The 15,310-nt window shown below is 45.7% G+C and overlaps 1 protein-coding gene across 4 annotated transcripts in view; it reads right to left on the bottom strand.

The window, feature by feature from the left end:
- WDFY4 (WDFY family member 4) overlaps positions 1-15,310 on the bottom strand; it is a 173,296-nt gene that overhangs the window by 22,059 nt on the left and 135,927 nt on the right. For all 4 annotated transcript variants that reach the window (XM_060275113.1, XM_060275114.1, XM_060275115.1 and 1 more), the window contains exons 48-53: positions 13,673-13,715; positions 10,462-10,581; positions 9,474-9,591; positions 7,515-7,624; positions 4,415-4,568; positions 561-652 (exon numbers count right to left, since the gene is read on the bottom strand). In XM_060275113.1, the coding sequence (XP_060131096.1) occupies positions 561-652; positions 4,415-4,568; positions 7,515-7,624; positions 9,474-9,591; positions 10,462-10,581; positions 13,673-13,715 (637 nt within the window). The remainder of the gene's footprint in view (positions 1-560; positions 653-4,414; positions 4,569-7,514; positions 7,625-9,473; positions 9,592-10,461; positions 10,582-13,672; positions 13,716-15,310) is intronic.

A 15,310-nucleotide genomic window follows, 5' to 3' on the forward strand; every position in this document is an offset into this window, starting at 1 on the left:
CCCCATCTCCTGGGCCAGAAAGCAAATTTAGTGGGCAGCACCCAGTTTGATGTAAATACGTGGTGCTATTTCTGATTGGCCATCAGCACCCAGGCCCGTCCTAGCCATAGAGGCTAGTGGCGCGGAGAACCACGGCGCCGGGCGCTGGAAGGGCGCCAAGTGAGCGCAGGGTTCCAGCGATCTGGCCAGGACTGCGCTCCTTCTCCGAGGACTCCGCGCTGCGCCTCCTTCTCGTTTCCCCAGCGCTGGGCTCCGCTCAGTCGAGCTTCGCCACCAGCGCGCGCACAGCGCCCAAACAGCCCTTGCTGGTCCCGCAGTGCGCGCTCTGGTGGCGAAGCTTGACTGAGCGGAACCCAGCGCTGGGGAAATGAGAAGGAGGCACAGCGTGGAGTCCTCGGAGGTGGCCTCCTGTTGCTGCCGCGGTCTGCTTGGCACTCCCGGGCCCTTGGAGAGGCGCTGGAGGGGGGCGCTGGAGGGACCTAGCGCCAGGGCGCTGGGTGGGCTTAAGACGGCCCTGTCAGCACCCAAAACATCCAAACTGCATGCCTTGTCATACTGACCTGTCTGTGCAAGCTGATAAACTTATGAGGGCTTCCTTCTGCCCAGGGTGGCAACAGCACGTCACCCAGCGAGGTCCCATCTTGCAAGCTTCCTGCAAGCGACCAAAAAAAAACACATTATTGGATCCCTGAATGTCATTTAAACTTATCTGAAAGCTGATCCACATGAGCTCTCTCCCCAGAAGGCAAGTGCTCCAACGTATTAGGGACGTGGAGCTGCAGTGTCATATGGGCAAAATGGACAAACATGCCACAATAAGAGATTTTGGGAGAGGGTTCTCACCCGCAAATTAGCTGGCAAAACTGCAAATACCCAAGTATGGACATTCCTTTACCTTGGCCAGATTTAATGTGTTGCCCTGTTGCTAGGCAGGTATGAGGGTAAACCGTATGAGTCACGCGTTTGCCCATGTGGCTCATCGGAAGTGGAAACAAATTTGCATGTATTGCCGCACTGCAGTTTCTACGAGGATCTACACCTGACCTTTATCACCCCAGCCTTACAAAAGCTTAAAAATGAACCAGAATCCCAACGTCTGAGAGCCATGGTAGAAGACAAGGTCCCTGAAATTACGATCAATGTTGCCAAATTCTGCGTAGCTGCTATTAGACGCAGGAAACAAGAGCTTTCCAATGTCAATACGCAGGCGAATGCGAATATTTAATTTTATTTATGTCCTTTAACTTTAAAGTGTTGTTGCAGCCTAATTTGTATTGAAATTGTCCTCTGTTTATTTCTGTGTTATCCTTTGTTGACCAGTTGTATGAGTCGATTTGGTCTGTGACCGTTTAATAAAATTTGATTTGATTTGAGCTCTCTCCTTTCCACGACATGTTGGAGAAGGCAGGTTTAGAATGTTGACATTAGGCTGGGGAGAACCAGGTTTACATCTTCATTCAGATGACTGGTTAACCTTGGACAACTCTGTCTCTCTGTCTCTCTCTGCCTAACCTATCTCCCCTATTTATTGTTATAAAAGTCGAGTGCCTGTCCCTCTCTCTGCTGAGCGGTGGCAAGAGCCCATGGGGTTCCAAGCACTCACCCAGGGTCCGTGGTCCTTTGGAGAATTGAGACACAATGGAGACTGTCGTAGCTTTAAGAAATATGGTTTATTCACCTATTTAGACCTTCAGTCTGCATGGAGATCTTACAGCATGGCCATTTTAAGAGGGGCTTATCTCCCATAGCAGTGTAGCCACGGTGTAGCCTTCAGCCAGCCTGCCCAAGATGGATCCCGGTATTTCTTCTTCTACCTAGAACACCCTGCTAAAAACTCTCTTTTCTTGTCACCTCACACCTAGTTACCCTGGCAGCCTTCCAAACTTACAGTCTTTGTTGACACCTCAGCACAAGGGGGGGGGGAGGACAGTTCTCCTTTATTGCCAATGGCTCTCATTAGCCCAGTATTGTTCCTTAATGGCCCTGGCTTGGCCAGGTCGTTTTGCATTGGTTAGCTCTGGAATTCCTCTACAACTTGTATTTCCCCCTTCACAACCCAAATAATCAAAATGCTACCATTTATTAATTTCCAGGGGTTGGAGGGGTCCCCCCCCAAAAGAAAATCTATAACATTATTATGTGGTATAAGAAAGAGGAAATCAGTAAGATAGAAATGATCTTCATAAATAATGATAGTAAAAAGATACAATGTTGACATGTCAGTGCCACACAAGTCATACATCTGGGGAACATAAATAGTTTAGAAATAATTGAGAATGCATTACATAAGTGCCCCACAATAGAATCCTGGGTTTATTTCTAAGATCTCGTAATGAACAACTTTGATTTATCTTAAATTGATTGAATGGATGGAGGGTGAATTTTTATATATACAGTAGGTTATCCTAGGTTATATATTAGCAGAAATATAGGGAAGCAGTATTGTAATATAGCACTTGATGAACCCGAGAGAGAGATAAGTGGAAGTCAAATAGGGGAGGAGGAGATAAAGAGATATAATTAAAGGGGAGTATAGATTGAAAGTATGATTCTTTTTCTTTTTTCTTTTTTCCCTCTTTTTTATGTTTGGTTTTTACTCGTAATTCTTTTAGGGCTGCGAGTATTATAATTTAAGTTGGATTTGAAGTGAATGTATGATTTTAATTTTTAAGTTATATGGTTATTATTTCATTATTTTTTCTTTCTACTATATATGATTTTGTATGTTATTATTATCATTTCAAATGTGTGTATGCGTTTATGTGTGTGTTTATTTCAATTTGAATTTCAATAAAGTTTATTTTAAAATAATAATAATAATAATAATAATAACAAAGAGAGAATGCATTACATAAATAAGAAACAGACAGCATAACAGCAGGAAGGCAACAAATAATACACTGTTCAGTCTCACCGAAGAAACCCTTCCAGAAGATCTCAAAGAGAGATTCTTTGCTGCTCATCCAAAGGTGGGACAGCCCATTTCATAGATCCTTACCCATGAACAGAAATTGATCAAGTTCAACTTGGGCAAGACACCACATTAACCATATTGTGTTGCGTGCCTCCTTCCTTATTTTGTTTTAGTAAGAACTGTGCAAGCGAGGCAATCATCTTGGAGGTGGGGGCAGGGCAGGGGGGGTGGGAATATTCCCTTTGATGCTGGGATCATATGCCAAGGCATATTACCTCCTAAGACTTCTGACTGCACGGAGTCTGGGCTCCTCCCTGCAGCTTTGCACTTCCAATTAAAAATGCACATCTGAGTACAGATTTGCGGTTGCCTGCGTGCTTAAAGGAGCGGAAAAATGTGCATTCCAATGGGCATCCTGGCATGGCCATAACATTTTTGGGGCACATTCTTCTCATTGCACATTGGGGTGCAAACAACTGCAGTGTGGAGCTACTTGGGTGAGTCAGGACCCGGAATGCACAAGGCTCAAAAATGCGCAGGGAGCCTCCATGAGTGCAAGCCCCCTGTTGGAGACGTTCATTCAGTGGCGTAGCATCTGTTGCCAGTGCCCGGGGCAGGTAGGTGTGCACGCACACCCGGGGGTAGCCTGGCAGGTTCCCCCCCCAATGGAGCAAAGTGCCACCTGCCCATACAGGGGGGAGCCTGGCCAGCCAAAGTGCCCCTTGGTAGGCGGAACCCCTCCACACCTGTGGAGGGGAACACCATCCCAGCCTGCGCTGGGGGCACCTGGTTTGCTGCTCCTAAAAATTGCGCTGGTTTGCTGCTCCTAAAAATTGTGCTTCTGGGGCCGCAGCACCCCTGGCACATACACCCAAATGCTATGCCCCTGTGTTCATCTTTCAGCGTGTGGTGGGCAGTGAGACCAGCCATGACCACATGACAGAGGGGGCAAAGCCAGCTAGTTTTTAAAAACGCTAATTTGTTTGCATGGCGCTATACCATGGATAGGCAAACTAAGGCCCGGGGGCTGGATCCGGCCCAATCGCCTTCTAAATCCGGCCTGCAGACGGTCTGGGAATCAGCATGTTTTTACATGAGTAGAATGTGGGCTTTTATTTAAAATGCATCTCTGGGTTATTTGTGGGGCAATTTCCCGTTCATTTCCCTCCCCCAAAAAATATATATAGTCTGGGGGACAAGATCTGAGGGACAGTGGACTGGCCCCCTGCTGAAAAAGTTTGCTGACCCCTGCACTATACTAATTACATTCTGCAATTCATGACACGCTTGTCAGGAAGAAATCCTGCAATGAGATGTGGGATGTGAGTGGGGGGAAATGTTGCCAAGACAGTAAGTGGTCTGGGTTGCAAGCAGGCATGAAAATACAGCGGGAATATGAAAGGCCTTCCCCAGCCTCGACAGCACATTTCAACTTCCTCGAAGTTACTTTTGCTCCAAAATTATTTGCAGGCGAAAATTCAGTACCGCATAAATACTTACCGAGTGCAAACTGGTTGCAGTTTGTTAAGAATTCGGGGAGGTAAAAAAACTCAGGGATGAGCTCCCTCACGTCCGTCATGTTATCTCTTGAGGCCGAGTCCCAGGTGCTCTTCATGCTATGGAACATCCGCTCGGCAACATCAAAACCGCCTCCCTGGTTGGTGGGATGAAAGAGAGAGAGAGACAGGGAAAGTTGCCAGGTTGAATTTTGTTTCCTGCCCTCTTTGAAAATGTGTGTTACCTATATGGCTTGGTGATTACTGGTTGAGAAACTATCGTTTCTTTGGGCAGGGAAAGATGGTGCCACCAGCTGGTGCCACTCAGAAACCTGATGACTGGCACACTACTCAAATGACAGACCCTCCAAGTGTCCCTATTTCCCAGGGACAGCCCCAGATTTACAGAAGCCATCCCGGTTTCTGGTTTGATCCTGGAATGTCCTGCTTTTCGTCCCTACTTACATCCGAGAAATGTCGCAGGGTATGGAACAGGATGTCCCTATTTACGTTGGAGAAATGTTGGAGGGTATGAAATCATAGGGGGGCCCTTAGCGAAATGGAAAAGTCCCCCTGACTTTGCACTACAGTGGTACCTCGGTTTATGAACACAATTGGTTCCTGAAGTCTGTTCATAAACTGAAGCGTTCATAAACTGAAGCGAACTTTCCCATTGAAAGTGATGGAAAGTGGATTGATCTGTTCCAGACGGTCTGTGGAGTACTTAAACTGAAGCGTTCATAAACTGAAGCGAACTTTCCCATTAAAAGTAATGGAAAGTGAATTAATCCGTTCCAGATGGGTCCGCGGTGTTCGTAAACCGAAAATTCGTAAACCGAGGTGTTCCTAAACCGAGGTTCCACTGTCGTTGTAGCCTAACTGTGCCCCCACCGAAGTCATTTTACAACAGTGGGAAGGGAGACATCACAAAAGGTAAGAGAGACCCCTGTAATTCCAGCACTGGGCTCAGCTGGGCTGCCCAGGTCAGATTTTGTACTTAATTGCAGGGAGTGATGTATGTTCTGTGTCCTGTCAGTGCGAAACACAATAAGCCTTACTTTCAAGGTCACTGCTTGGTTAATCATTAACAGACCTCAACCCTCAGAGTCAAATTTCAGTGGAAAACTGAAGCATATTAGTAGACAGGCAGACCATATTTAGAAACCAGAAGCTAACAAGTATCTCCTTCAAGTCTCTTTTCAAAGCGTGTACCTAATCTGCATACACGCGGCTGTGCCGAGACTGACACTTCTTCATCTGCTTGTACAGCTTTTTATGAAAGGTGATGGTAATCTCCAGAGAAACAATGTGATTCGTAATAAAAAGGTTACCTGTATTAAATAAAAAATAATATCTACATAGGAAATGTTGTTAGTGCCGCAAATCTGGTTAAAGATATTACCATCTAGAAAAATGTAATTTTTTTGCAGCTGTCTAATGCATTTTGGAGGAAGTAATATCTTTTTAAACATGAGGCTGTATTATTTATAAAGAAAGCAATAACTGATTTGCAGTATTTCTTATATTAATAAATGCATTTGCATATATTTATATCAGAATTAGTCGGCTCTCCTCCTCTCGGAATGCAGAAAGGAAGAGTGGAAGAAAGCCCCAAAACAACTTTATGAGCTGTTAGCAAAAACAAGACCAAAAAAACCACTCCTGCCTCTTCTCTCCTCAATTCAAGACATGTGAATTCAGGGCTCTTCTAGCCTGCAGCCATTACTTTTTTTAGGTGGAATGGCTGCAAAACATTCAGACACTGTGCTAAAGTGGCTGGCAGGCACATTTGCATTCCCAGACTTGGATAAGCCACCCTCTGCAACGTAGGAATCATTTGCCCAACGTGGGGCTCGAACCCACAACATCAGACTCTTATAGCTCTGCTAACTATCATAGCTATTATCCCAGTTCATCTAAGTCTGGCGTGGATTCGAACCCAGGGGCTTTGAAAGGCCACCCTGAAAGCTTCTAACCCCTGAACGTCGAAATCTGGAAAGAAAAACAACAACCCTGCAATGCCCCTGGGAGAAGCTGCTTTACTCCATTAGCCTGCGATGGGTGGGTGGGTGAAAATATTGGGCAGGGGGTAAAATCAGGTGGTGAAGGAAGGAGGAGCAGAGGAGCAGGGCCCTCTTACTCCACCCCAATTTTGCCTGCACACTGGTTGAGGGGGTGGGGATCTGTCCCATACAAAGTAAAGGAGGTGCTTAGCTTCATTACTCTTGAGTGGATGCAAAAGCAAAACCCATAGAAGCAAAATTGGGAGAGCAGGATACTTTTGGAAATCAGCAAGCGTCAAACCTCCTCTCTAACCCTCCAATTCTGCTCTTGTGGGGCTTTTTTTCAATTAAAAAATTAAGGTAAGGGGGGAGAGAACTCAGTTAAATTCTGTTATATTGCCTGAGGATGGGATGTGATGCGTAAGTAGCAGTCAAGTACAACATTCCTTGTTCTCCTAGAGTGGACATGCAGGGAAATGTTTGGTCCAGCCTGTCAAAAATTCCTGTTTCCTCCTGGCTGGGACATACTTCCTTCGCATGTGACTAGAGGTGGGTGTGACCTTAGCTGTCCAGGTAACAAAAGGGACAAGGCACGCAGCTCTCTCTCTCTCTCTCTCTCTCTCTCTGACTTTCTCCGTCATTGGAGCAGCTTTTAGCTAGAGATGCTCTGTTTGCTTCCAGCCAACAGAAGACACTGAGATTATCTCCATATGGGATAGCTCCACATGTACCGTATATGCTTTGTAACTAAGTCTGCCATCAGGGTGGCTCCCCACAAAATATTAAAAACATCAACCATAAAAACTTCCCATATCCGTCTCTACAGCTACAGCAACCTTCCAACAGTTTGAACTGAGCCTCAACAGAATACTCCTTCATTGTCTCCCAAGACAGACAGATGCCAACAGCAGTAGCTTGCCCCAAGATTTTCCAGTTTGCTACACCTGTGGGACTCTTGGCAACCCTCCACAAACACACAATTGCCAGAGTTGGCCAAGGGACAGTCAACGTAGCGGGGTTGGGATGGCTTAAGTGAAGGATTTGATCATCCTATTCACAATGTTGGCTGCAACCAGCCCTGCATGGAAGTCGCCTGCCTACCTGCAACGAGCAGAAGATCTGGTTGAAAGGCTCCATGCGAACCAGGTAGGAAGCCACAATAATTGCCGACGAGTAGTGGGTGCAGTAATGGCACTGGGCTGAGAGGTTACCTGCAAATGTGGATCCATTAGCTGTTTTGCAACCTACCATTACCACATGCAACTTTCAAAGGCCTAACATACCTTGACTGGCCAGATCCCAACCCTCCACAATTGCACCAGCTCTCTAGGAGCTAAAGGCAGCCATAAGCCTGAGCACAGGACAGCCCAAGGTCTTCCCTTTAATACACATATATTTGTCTTTCGTAAGCTTGGGAATATCTGCTAGCTAGCGAAAGATGGGCTACACATTTCAGAAGTCAGTAAGTTTAAAGAAATACCCGGGAGGAAGAACCGTGATCCAAAGTGTACCCCACATTTAGGGATGACGAAGGGGTTGTAGGGCCAGCTGCAACATCCTTCATTTACATTGGGAACTGGCCCAAGAGCCCCCAAGGGAGGGCACAGGAGGAGATGACTTAGATCCTGGTGGTGGACAGGTCTGTCTTAAGTATATGCAGCGCCAGAGTGCAAAAATCTGACTGGCACTCCCCCCCCCCCAGGTTGCCCAGAGTTGTCGACCTTTTTTTAGGGGAGGCTGCGCGCTCTAGGCCAGCCATCGAGGCACGCAGGCAGGGCACGGCAGGGCACAGAGGAATCGGTGGGCAGCGTGCTCTGGCTGGGCCTCTCCATGGCCTACGACAACCCCAAGCACGCAGGAGGGCGGAGCCGCTCGGCTGCCTCAGCTCCTCGCTCACTCACTTGCCCCTGAACTTGTGGCGCAGAGCCGCCCGCAGAAAAGCCCGCTGTGGTGCTCTGACAGGTGGGCTCTAACCCGGACTCCAACTCTCGGACCTCAGACTCTCGGCCTGGTGCCCCTGAGAGCCCGGTTATTTTATTTTATTTTATTTATTTATTTATACCCCGCCCACCTGGCTGGGTTTTCCCCGCCACTCTGGGCGGCTTCCAACAAATATCACAGATTAGAAACTTCCCTAAACAGGGCTGCCTTCAGGTGTTTTCTAAATGTCAGGTAGTTGCTCGTCTCCTTGACCTCCAATGGGAAGCCGTTCCACAGGGTGGGCGCCACTACCGAAAAGGCCCTCTGCCTGGTTCCCTGTAGCTTTGCTTCTCGCAGTGAGGGAACCGCCAGTAGGCCTTCGGCGCTGGATCTCAGTGTCCGGGCTAAACGATGGGGGTGGAGACGCTCCTTCAGGTATACAGGACCGAGGCCATTTAGGGCTTTAAAGGTTAGCGCCAACACTTTGACTTGTGCTCGGTTGCCCTGTACCCCTAACGTCTATGGTTAACACAGCCCTGGTGGTGGGACACTGAAGAGACGAGCCGGGAGGTGCTAGAAGCAGGGGCGTTGAGTGATCAAGGGAGGGTCAGGAGAAGGAGGGTCTTCCAGGGCAAGGTTGGAGGCTGAGAGTCACAGTGTAAGCGCAGACTCAGATAGAGAGGAGTCAGAGGTTGGCCCTGTTACACAGCAGCAGGACAGTCCCAGTAATGATTTGCCTCCCCCTTGATGACACCCCGATCAAGGAGAGTCCTGCACGTTGCTGAGGAATGGGCCAGACAGGCCCAGAGGAGGAGCCCAGCCCCTTGACGCAGCCTTCATCTACTTGGTAGGGATCCAGAGCAAAGGCTAGAGGGGGAAGCTAGTGGTCAGTTTCGGCAATGTCTCAGCTGGATTCAGGTGAGCCAGAGGACTCTGCTGGGTTGTTATTTTCTGTTAATAAAGAGCTAATTGCCTCCTGTGTGTGTGCCTGCCCTGTGGATGACCTGGCTCCTTGACAGCTCCATGACAACTTATTGCCTAGTTATTGCTGGTGCAAACCTCGCTGCAAACCAGCTCCTTGTACAACTAGTACAACTGGAGCCGAGCCTCAGAAAGCAGGGGTAGCAATGGGACAAATACCTTCGCTCTTCTCTACTTCTTCGTAACGCTGGAGAAATTTCCTTTTCCTCTCTCTGGTTTGCGCCCCCATGGGCTTGGCGAAGTCACGGAAGGTGCTGGGATTGGTAAGGTCCAGAGTCTGGCATGTAAACACAAATAGATCTTTCTCACGCAGGGAAAACACAGCGAGGGGGAAACTCTAATCCCCAACGAAGAAGCCCAACAGCAATACACCCAAAATGCCTACAAAAGAATGGTAGGCTCGGCAGAATAAAGACTTGCCTTCATCTCAGTTTCGACCACACAGTGGGAAACTGTTTTAACTGCTATAACAAGGGTGTCTCTGGATCTTAAATTGAGGCTCATACAACAAAAAAATAATATTTAGAATAAACTGGACCCCATTACGTTTGTTTAAAAAAGGTATCTTAACTGTTGGAGATGCAATGGGGATAATGCTTCTCTAAAACGTATGTTTTTTCATTGTCCTATATTGAAAGATTTTTGGCAGAAGGTAACCGAAACTATCAACAGAACTGTACGGAACAACCTTACATTTGCAGAGCAGATTATCCTCTTGAATTATATACCCAGCACATGGAACCTTACAAAAGGACAATAGGAGTGGACTCTCCATGCCCTTACCAAGGCAAAAAGACTGATACTGATGAACTGGAAAAATAAAAAATGTGGCTCCCTTCTACGACTGGATTGAAGACCCATATAAATTTGCAACATATGAACAACTTGCATATAAACGCAGACTTGCCGTGGACAAATCCAATGATATTTGGATTTCAGTCTTACAAATACTGTAATAGGTTAGGATCTAGGTGAAGTACAATAACAACCTTGTAAAATATGCAGTTTTGGACTTCCTGCCCTCTTTGTTTCCCCTTCTGCACGGGTTCTGTTTCTCTTTTTCTCTTTTTTGTTTGCATATATAGTTATGTACTTTTTGAACTTTCAATAAAAAATTTTTTAAAAGGAAGAAAGAATGAAGTCTCACCTGGGAGTGATAGTCAGCAAGCACCCATGGGAACACTGGGTACTGCATGAGGTCGCTGTAGGTGCGCCCGGCCAGAGTGTTCAGGTACATGAGGTAATCAAAGTTGCTGATCTCTCTCCTCTGCCATGACACAGAAGCAAGGATTACTGACCCATGGAAAATCTCCATTTAACAGTTACGTCCTCTAGGAGAATGAAGGTATCATTTGCTAACACGAATGGGTTCTGGTTCTGGATATGGCTCCTCCTTGGAAAGAGGATCTACCTGACAGGCCTCACACGCTATGTTTCCTCGACCTCTCACTTTGCCAGGAGGGTCTACTAGCCCAGTGTTTCCCAACCTTGTGCCTCCAGATGTTTTGGGACTACAACTCCCATCATCCCTAGCTAGCAAGACCAGTGGTCAGGAATGATGGGAGTTGTAGTCCCAAAACATCTGGAGGCACAAGGTTGGGGAACACTGGGCTAGCCCCACTCTCTGCTTAGAGAGGTTCCATTGAGCTATTGTAGCTCACAGCTCCGTCAATTTGCCTAATCATGAAAGAAAAACCCCACACAACCATGTAAGTTAGTGGCCGTCGGAATACCTCCTAGAAGTGAATTCCATAAATCAATTCTGCATGGTATGAAGAAGCTTCTTTTGTCCACCCTCAGCCTTACCAAGGAAGTCAGGAACAGTCAAAATGTATATGGCAGGCATAGGCAAACTCGGCCCTCCAGATGTTTTGGGACTACAACTCCCATCATCCCTAGCTAACAATGGTCAGGGATGATGGGAATTGTAGTCCCAAAACATCTGGAGGGCTGAGTTTGCCTATGCCTGGTATACAGTGATCATTATATACACGAATATGTGTTGCGAAGGAGGTTACTCATAACTGATTGCCTGTTTCACACATAGTAGTCTGTGCATGTTTATTTTAAAGTGGTTTATAGGTTGGTTGCTTTTTAATTTCCATAGCAATAAAATGTGCTTTATGGAGTCTTATGTGCTGGTATAACTTAGAATTTTCAGTCGGTTAAACATTATTTATCCCAAGTTGTTATTTGTATTTTCCAAGTTTGCTCTTAGGTTTGGTTTCTTTTAGGTGTCCCCCCCTTCCCCCCCCCCAGCCTCCTGCCAAGCAATTTCACTAGAGGGCTCTGAATTCTAGTGCATTGAGAAAGGGCAAAAAAAAAAAAGTTTCTCCAAAATGATTTTGAGGAGATATGGAATTTGTACTGTTAAAACGGAAAGGGGTCAAACCATCGCAAGAGGTTGACATTTTGGGAGGTTGGACAGTTACAATGGAATGGTCTCGGTGGTGGGGTGCAGAGTTTTATTCTTATTTATTTGTAATTTTTACTTTTTCAAAATAAAATATTTTTTAAAAAAATCGCAAAAGAAGAAGTAGTTAGTTTCATCATTAAACTACCAAGTTATGAGGGGGATGGGGATGTTTCTCCAGCCCCACTCCAAGAAATTGGAAAATGGCTTATCATGTTCCTCCTTGCTTGCCTTCTTTTCTAAACGAAAAAGGTTCAAATGCTTTTGTTTTGCCCTTTAGACGTATTCTCATAAAACCATATCCAACCAATATTGTTCAAGTGCTTTACCTAAGGGCGTGGTTTTGTTTTGGGTTTTTTTTAATCACAGGCAGTTAAATTGTTCTTATATTTCGCAGGTCTGTCTAATGAAATCACACCAACCCACTTGCATGGAGGCTCAGACTTTCGGTTAGCTGCTTGCCTGGTTGCCTGTGGTCATTAAAATCGCCTCCAGGTAATTAAATGAGCCTGTGCTGCCTGTCATTACAGAGATCCTGCGCCAAGTGAGCAAAGCACTTTCTCTCTACATTGTTGTTGTCGTTTAGTCGTTTAGTCGTGTCCGACTCTTCGTGACCCCATGGACCATAGCACGCCAGGCACTCCTGTCTTGCACTGCCTCCCGCAGTTTGGTCAAACTCATGTTCGTAGCTTGGAGAACACTGTCCAACCATCTCGTCCTCTGTCGTCCCCTTCTCCTTGTGCCCTCAATCTTTCCCAACATCAGGGTGTTTTCCAAGAATTCTTCTCTTCTCATGAGGTGGCCAAAGTATTGGAGCCTCAGCTTCACGACCTGTTCTTCCAGTGAGCACTCAGGGCTGATTTCCTTAAGAATGGATAGGTTTGATCTTCTTGCAGTCCATGGGACTCTCAAGAGTCTCCTCCAGCACCAGAATTCAAAAGCATCAATTCTTCGGCGATCAGCCTTCTTTATGGTCCAGCTCTCACTTCCATACATCACTACTGGGAAAACCATAGCATTAACTATACGGACCTTTGTCGGCAAGGTGATGTCTCTGCTTTTTAAGATGCTGTCTAGGTTTGTCATTGCTTTTCTCCCAAGAAGCAGGCGTCTTTTAGTTTTGTGACTGCTGTCACCATCTGCAGTGATCAAGGAGCCCAAGAAAGTAAAATCTCTCACTGCCTCCATTTCTTCCCCTACATAGGAACCTTTTTTATACTAGGTCAGAACTACGGGTCTATCGAACTCAGAACCATCTGTTCCAACAACAGAGGTCTTATCCTGCCCTGCTACTCAGTACAGATGCCAGGAATTGAAATGACAACCTTCTGCTCATCACAGAGCTACGGGTCCTCTCCAGCTTAGTGCCTTATGGCCCTGGATCACAGCATGCAAGCCCCGTATTAGATTTCCGTCAGTTAAATTGCTCCTTATTGGAGCCCAGTTGCATCAGCTCCTAGTTATCAGTGCCTGTCTGTCTGTGCTACTGATTTGCAATCATAGCTGACTGGTGAACTCAATGTTCTTCTTAACCCTTCTTTAGGTTAAAAATTCCTCAGGGTACGAACGCAAATTCTGATAGGAAAGAGGCACTCTGCAGCACCTTCCTTGGGTTGAAAGAGAGACTTTCTGCTGTCCATTGGGCAATGGCTTCTCCTACCTTCCTTGCCCCAACCCTCCAGCCCCAGCTTTCCCAAGGAAGCTGTGTCTACTCTAGAGGAAGGACTGTGAGGAGAGAGGCTTTCTGCCCCAGGAGCCTTTCCCAGACCACGACTTTAGGAAGAGCCAAAGCAGCTGGGAAGAGAGGAGTTAAGGGATTTTTTTTATAGAAATAATTTTATAAGTTGTGCGTCTCTGTTTCTCAACCTGTATTATTTTATGCACTGTGACTTGCTGCTCCTTGGTTTCAAAGTTAGTTTGAAACCAGGGATTTCCATTTCTTTACCTGCCACTTCAAGAGCATCGTCTTCTCCCTTCCAGCACTTCTCCTGCAAAAAAAGGAAGAGGAAAAAGATCACGTTGAGAATTTCTGCTGTGACAAAGGAGTAGTGGCAAAGTGGCAAACAGTGGAACCTTGGTTCCCAAACGGCTTAGTCGCTGAACAAATTGGCTCCCGGACGCAGCAAACCCAGAAGTAAGTGTTCTGGTTTGTGAACGTTTTTCGGAAGCCGAACGTCCGACTCAGCTTCCAATTGAGTGCAAGAAGCTCCTGCAGCCAATTGGAAGCCACGCCTTGGTTTTCGAACTGTTCCGGAACGGATTAAGTTTGAGAACCAAGGTACCATTTTATCAGCTAGTTGTGCTTACTTATTTTTAAATTTATACCCCATTAAATTTATACCCCATTAAATTAAATTTTTAAATTTATACCCCATTAAATTAAATTTTTAAATTTATACCCCTTTTCATTAATTGTGGCAGCATTTGCACTTTGGAACTCCTTGCCTATTGAGATCCAGCAGGAGCTTCCCTCTACTAGGGCCAGGGCCTTTTCAGTATTGGCCCCAGCTTGGTGGAACGCTCTTTCACAGGAGACCAGGGCCCTGTGGGATTTGTTATCTTTCCGCAGGGCCTGCAAGACAGAGCTGTTCCGCCTGGCCTTTGGGTTGGACTTAGTCTGACCCCTGTGTTTTCCTCCCTCATGGCTTGGATTCATGGACTACTTAAAATGAGGCTGCATTTTAAATTTTAATATTGTATTTTAATCTGTATTTTAATATATTGCTTTTTATGTTTTATTGTAATTTTATTGGTGTGAGCCACCCTGAGCCTGGTTCTGACTGGGGAGGGCGGGGTATAAATGAATTTTTATTATTATTATTATTATTATTATTATTATTATTATTATTACCCTTTTCAGTGCTTGCTAAAAACATTCTTGTTTAGACATGCCTATCCAGATGGTTAGAAAGCTGAGGTAATTTTAATCTGTTATTAAAGTTTCAACTTTAGTATGCTTTTACATGTGAACTTTTCTTGATTCTGTTGTCTTACCTTTTTGTAAACCGCTCTGAGACTTTTAAAAATAAAGTATAAATTTTATGATTATTATTTTTTAAAATAATTATTGCATAGCAATAGTTTGGACATGATTGGGACCACCAATCTTTTTTTCCCCATAAGAGAGTTACAACACAAGTGAAATGGGACAAGCCCACCCCTGTATTGGAAGTCACCATTGCTGGCGAGCAGGGCCAGCCCAAGGCATGTTGCCGCCTGAGGCAAAGGACAAGATTATGGTCCCCATTCCATGTGCAGATGCTGAGCAGGTTAATGTAGAAAGTGGAAGGCAGGTTATATAGCATACAGAGCACTGCGTTTCAACAAAGAGGAACGTCTGGGGGGCTTATGCGCCCATTTCACAGCATCTGGTAGGACCAGCCCTGTGGGTGAGAGAGCATTTTCCTCTCCCACCTGAACGTTTTTTTTTTTCAGGAGGTAGAGAGCGCAAAAGTAGAAATCAGAGGTGAGCACTGTGCTTTATTGATATTAAATGTTGGAGAGTATGTCTTAGTCCACATTGCTTTTTTTATAAAAAAAAATTGGGTACAGTAGGATGTCCTTAATTTCATCAGAGAAATGT

This window comes from Zootoca vivipara, chromosome 5, assembly GCF_963506605.1.
Source record: "Zootoca vivipara chromosome 5, rZooViv1.1, whole genome shotgun sequence".
Taxonomy (NCBI): Eukaryota; Metazoa; Chordata; class Lepidosauria; order Squamata; family Lacertidae; genus Zootoca; species Zootoca vivipara.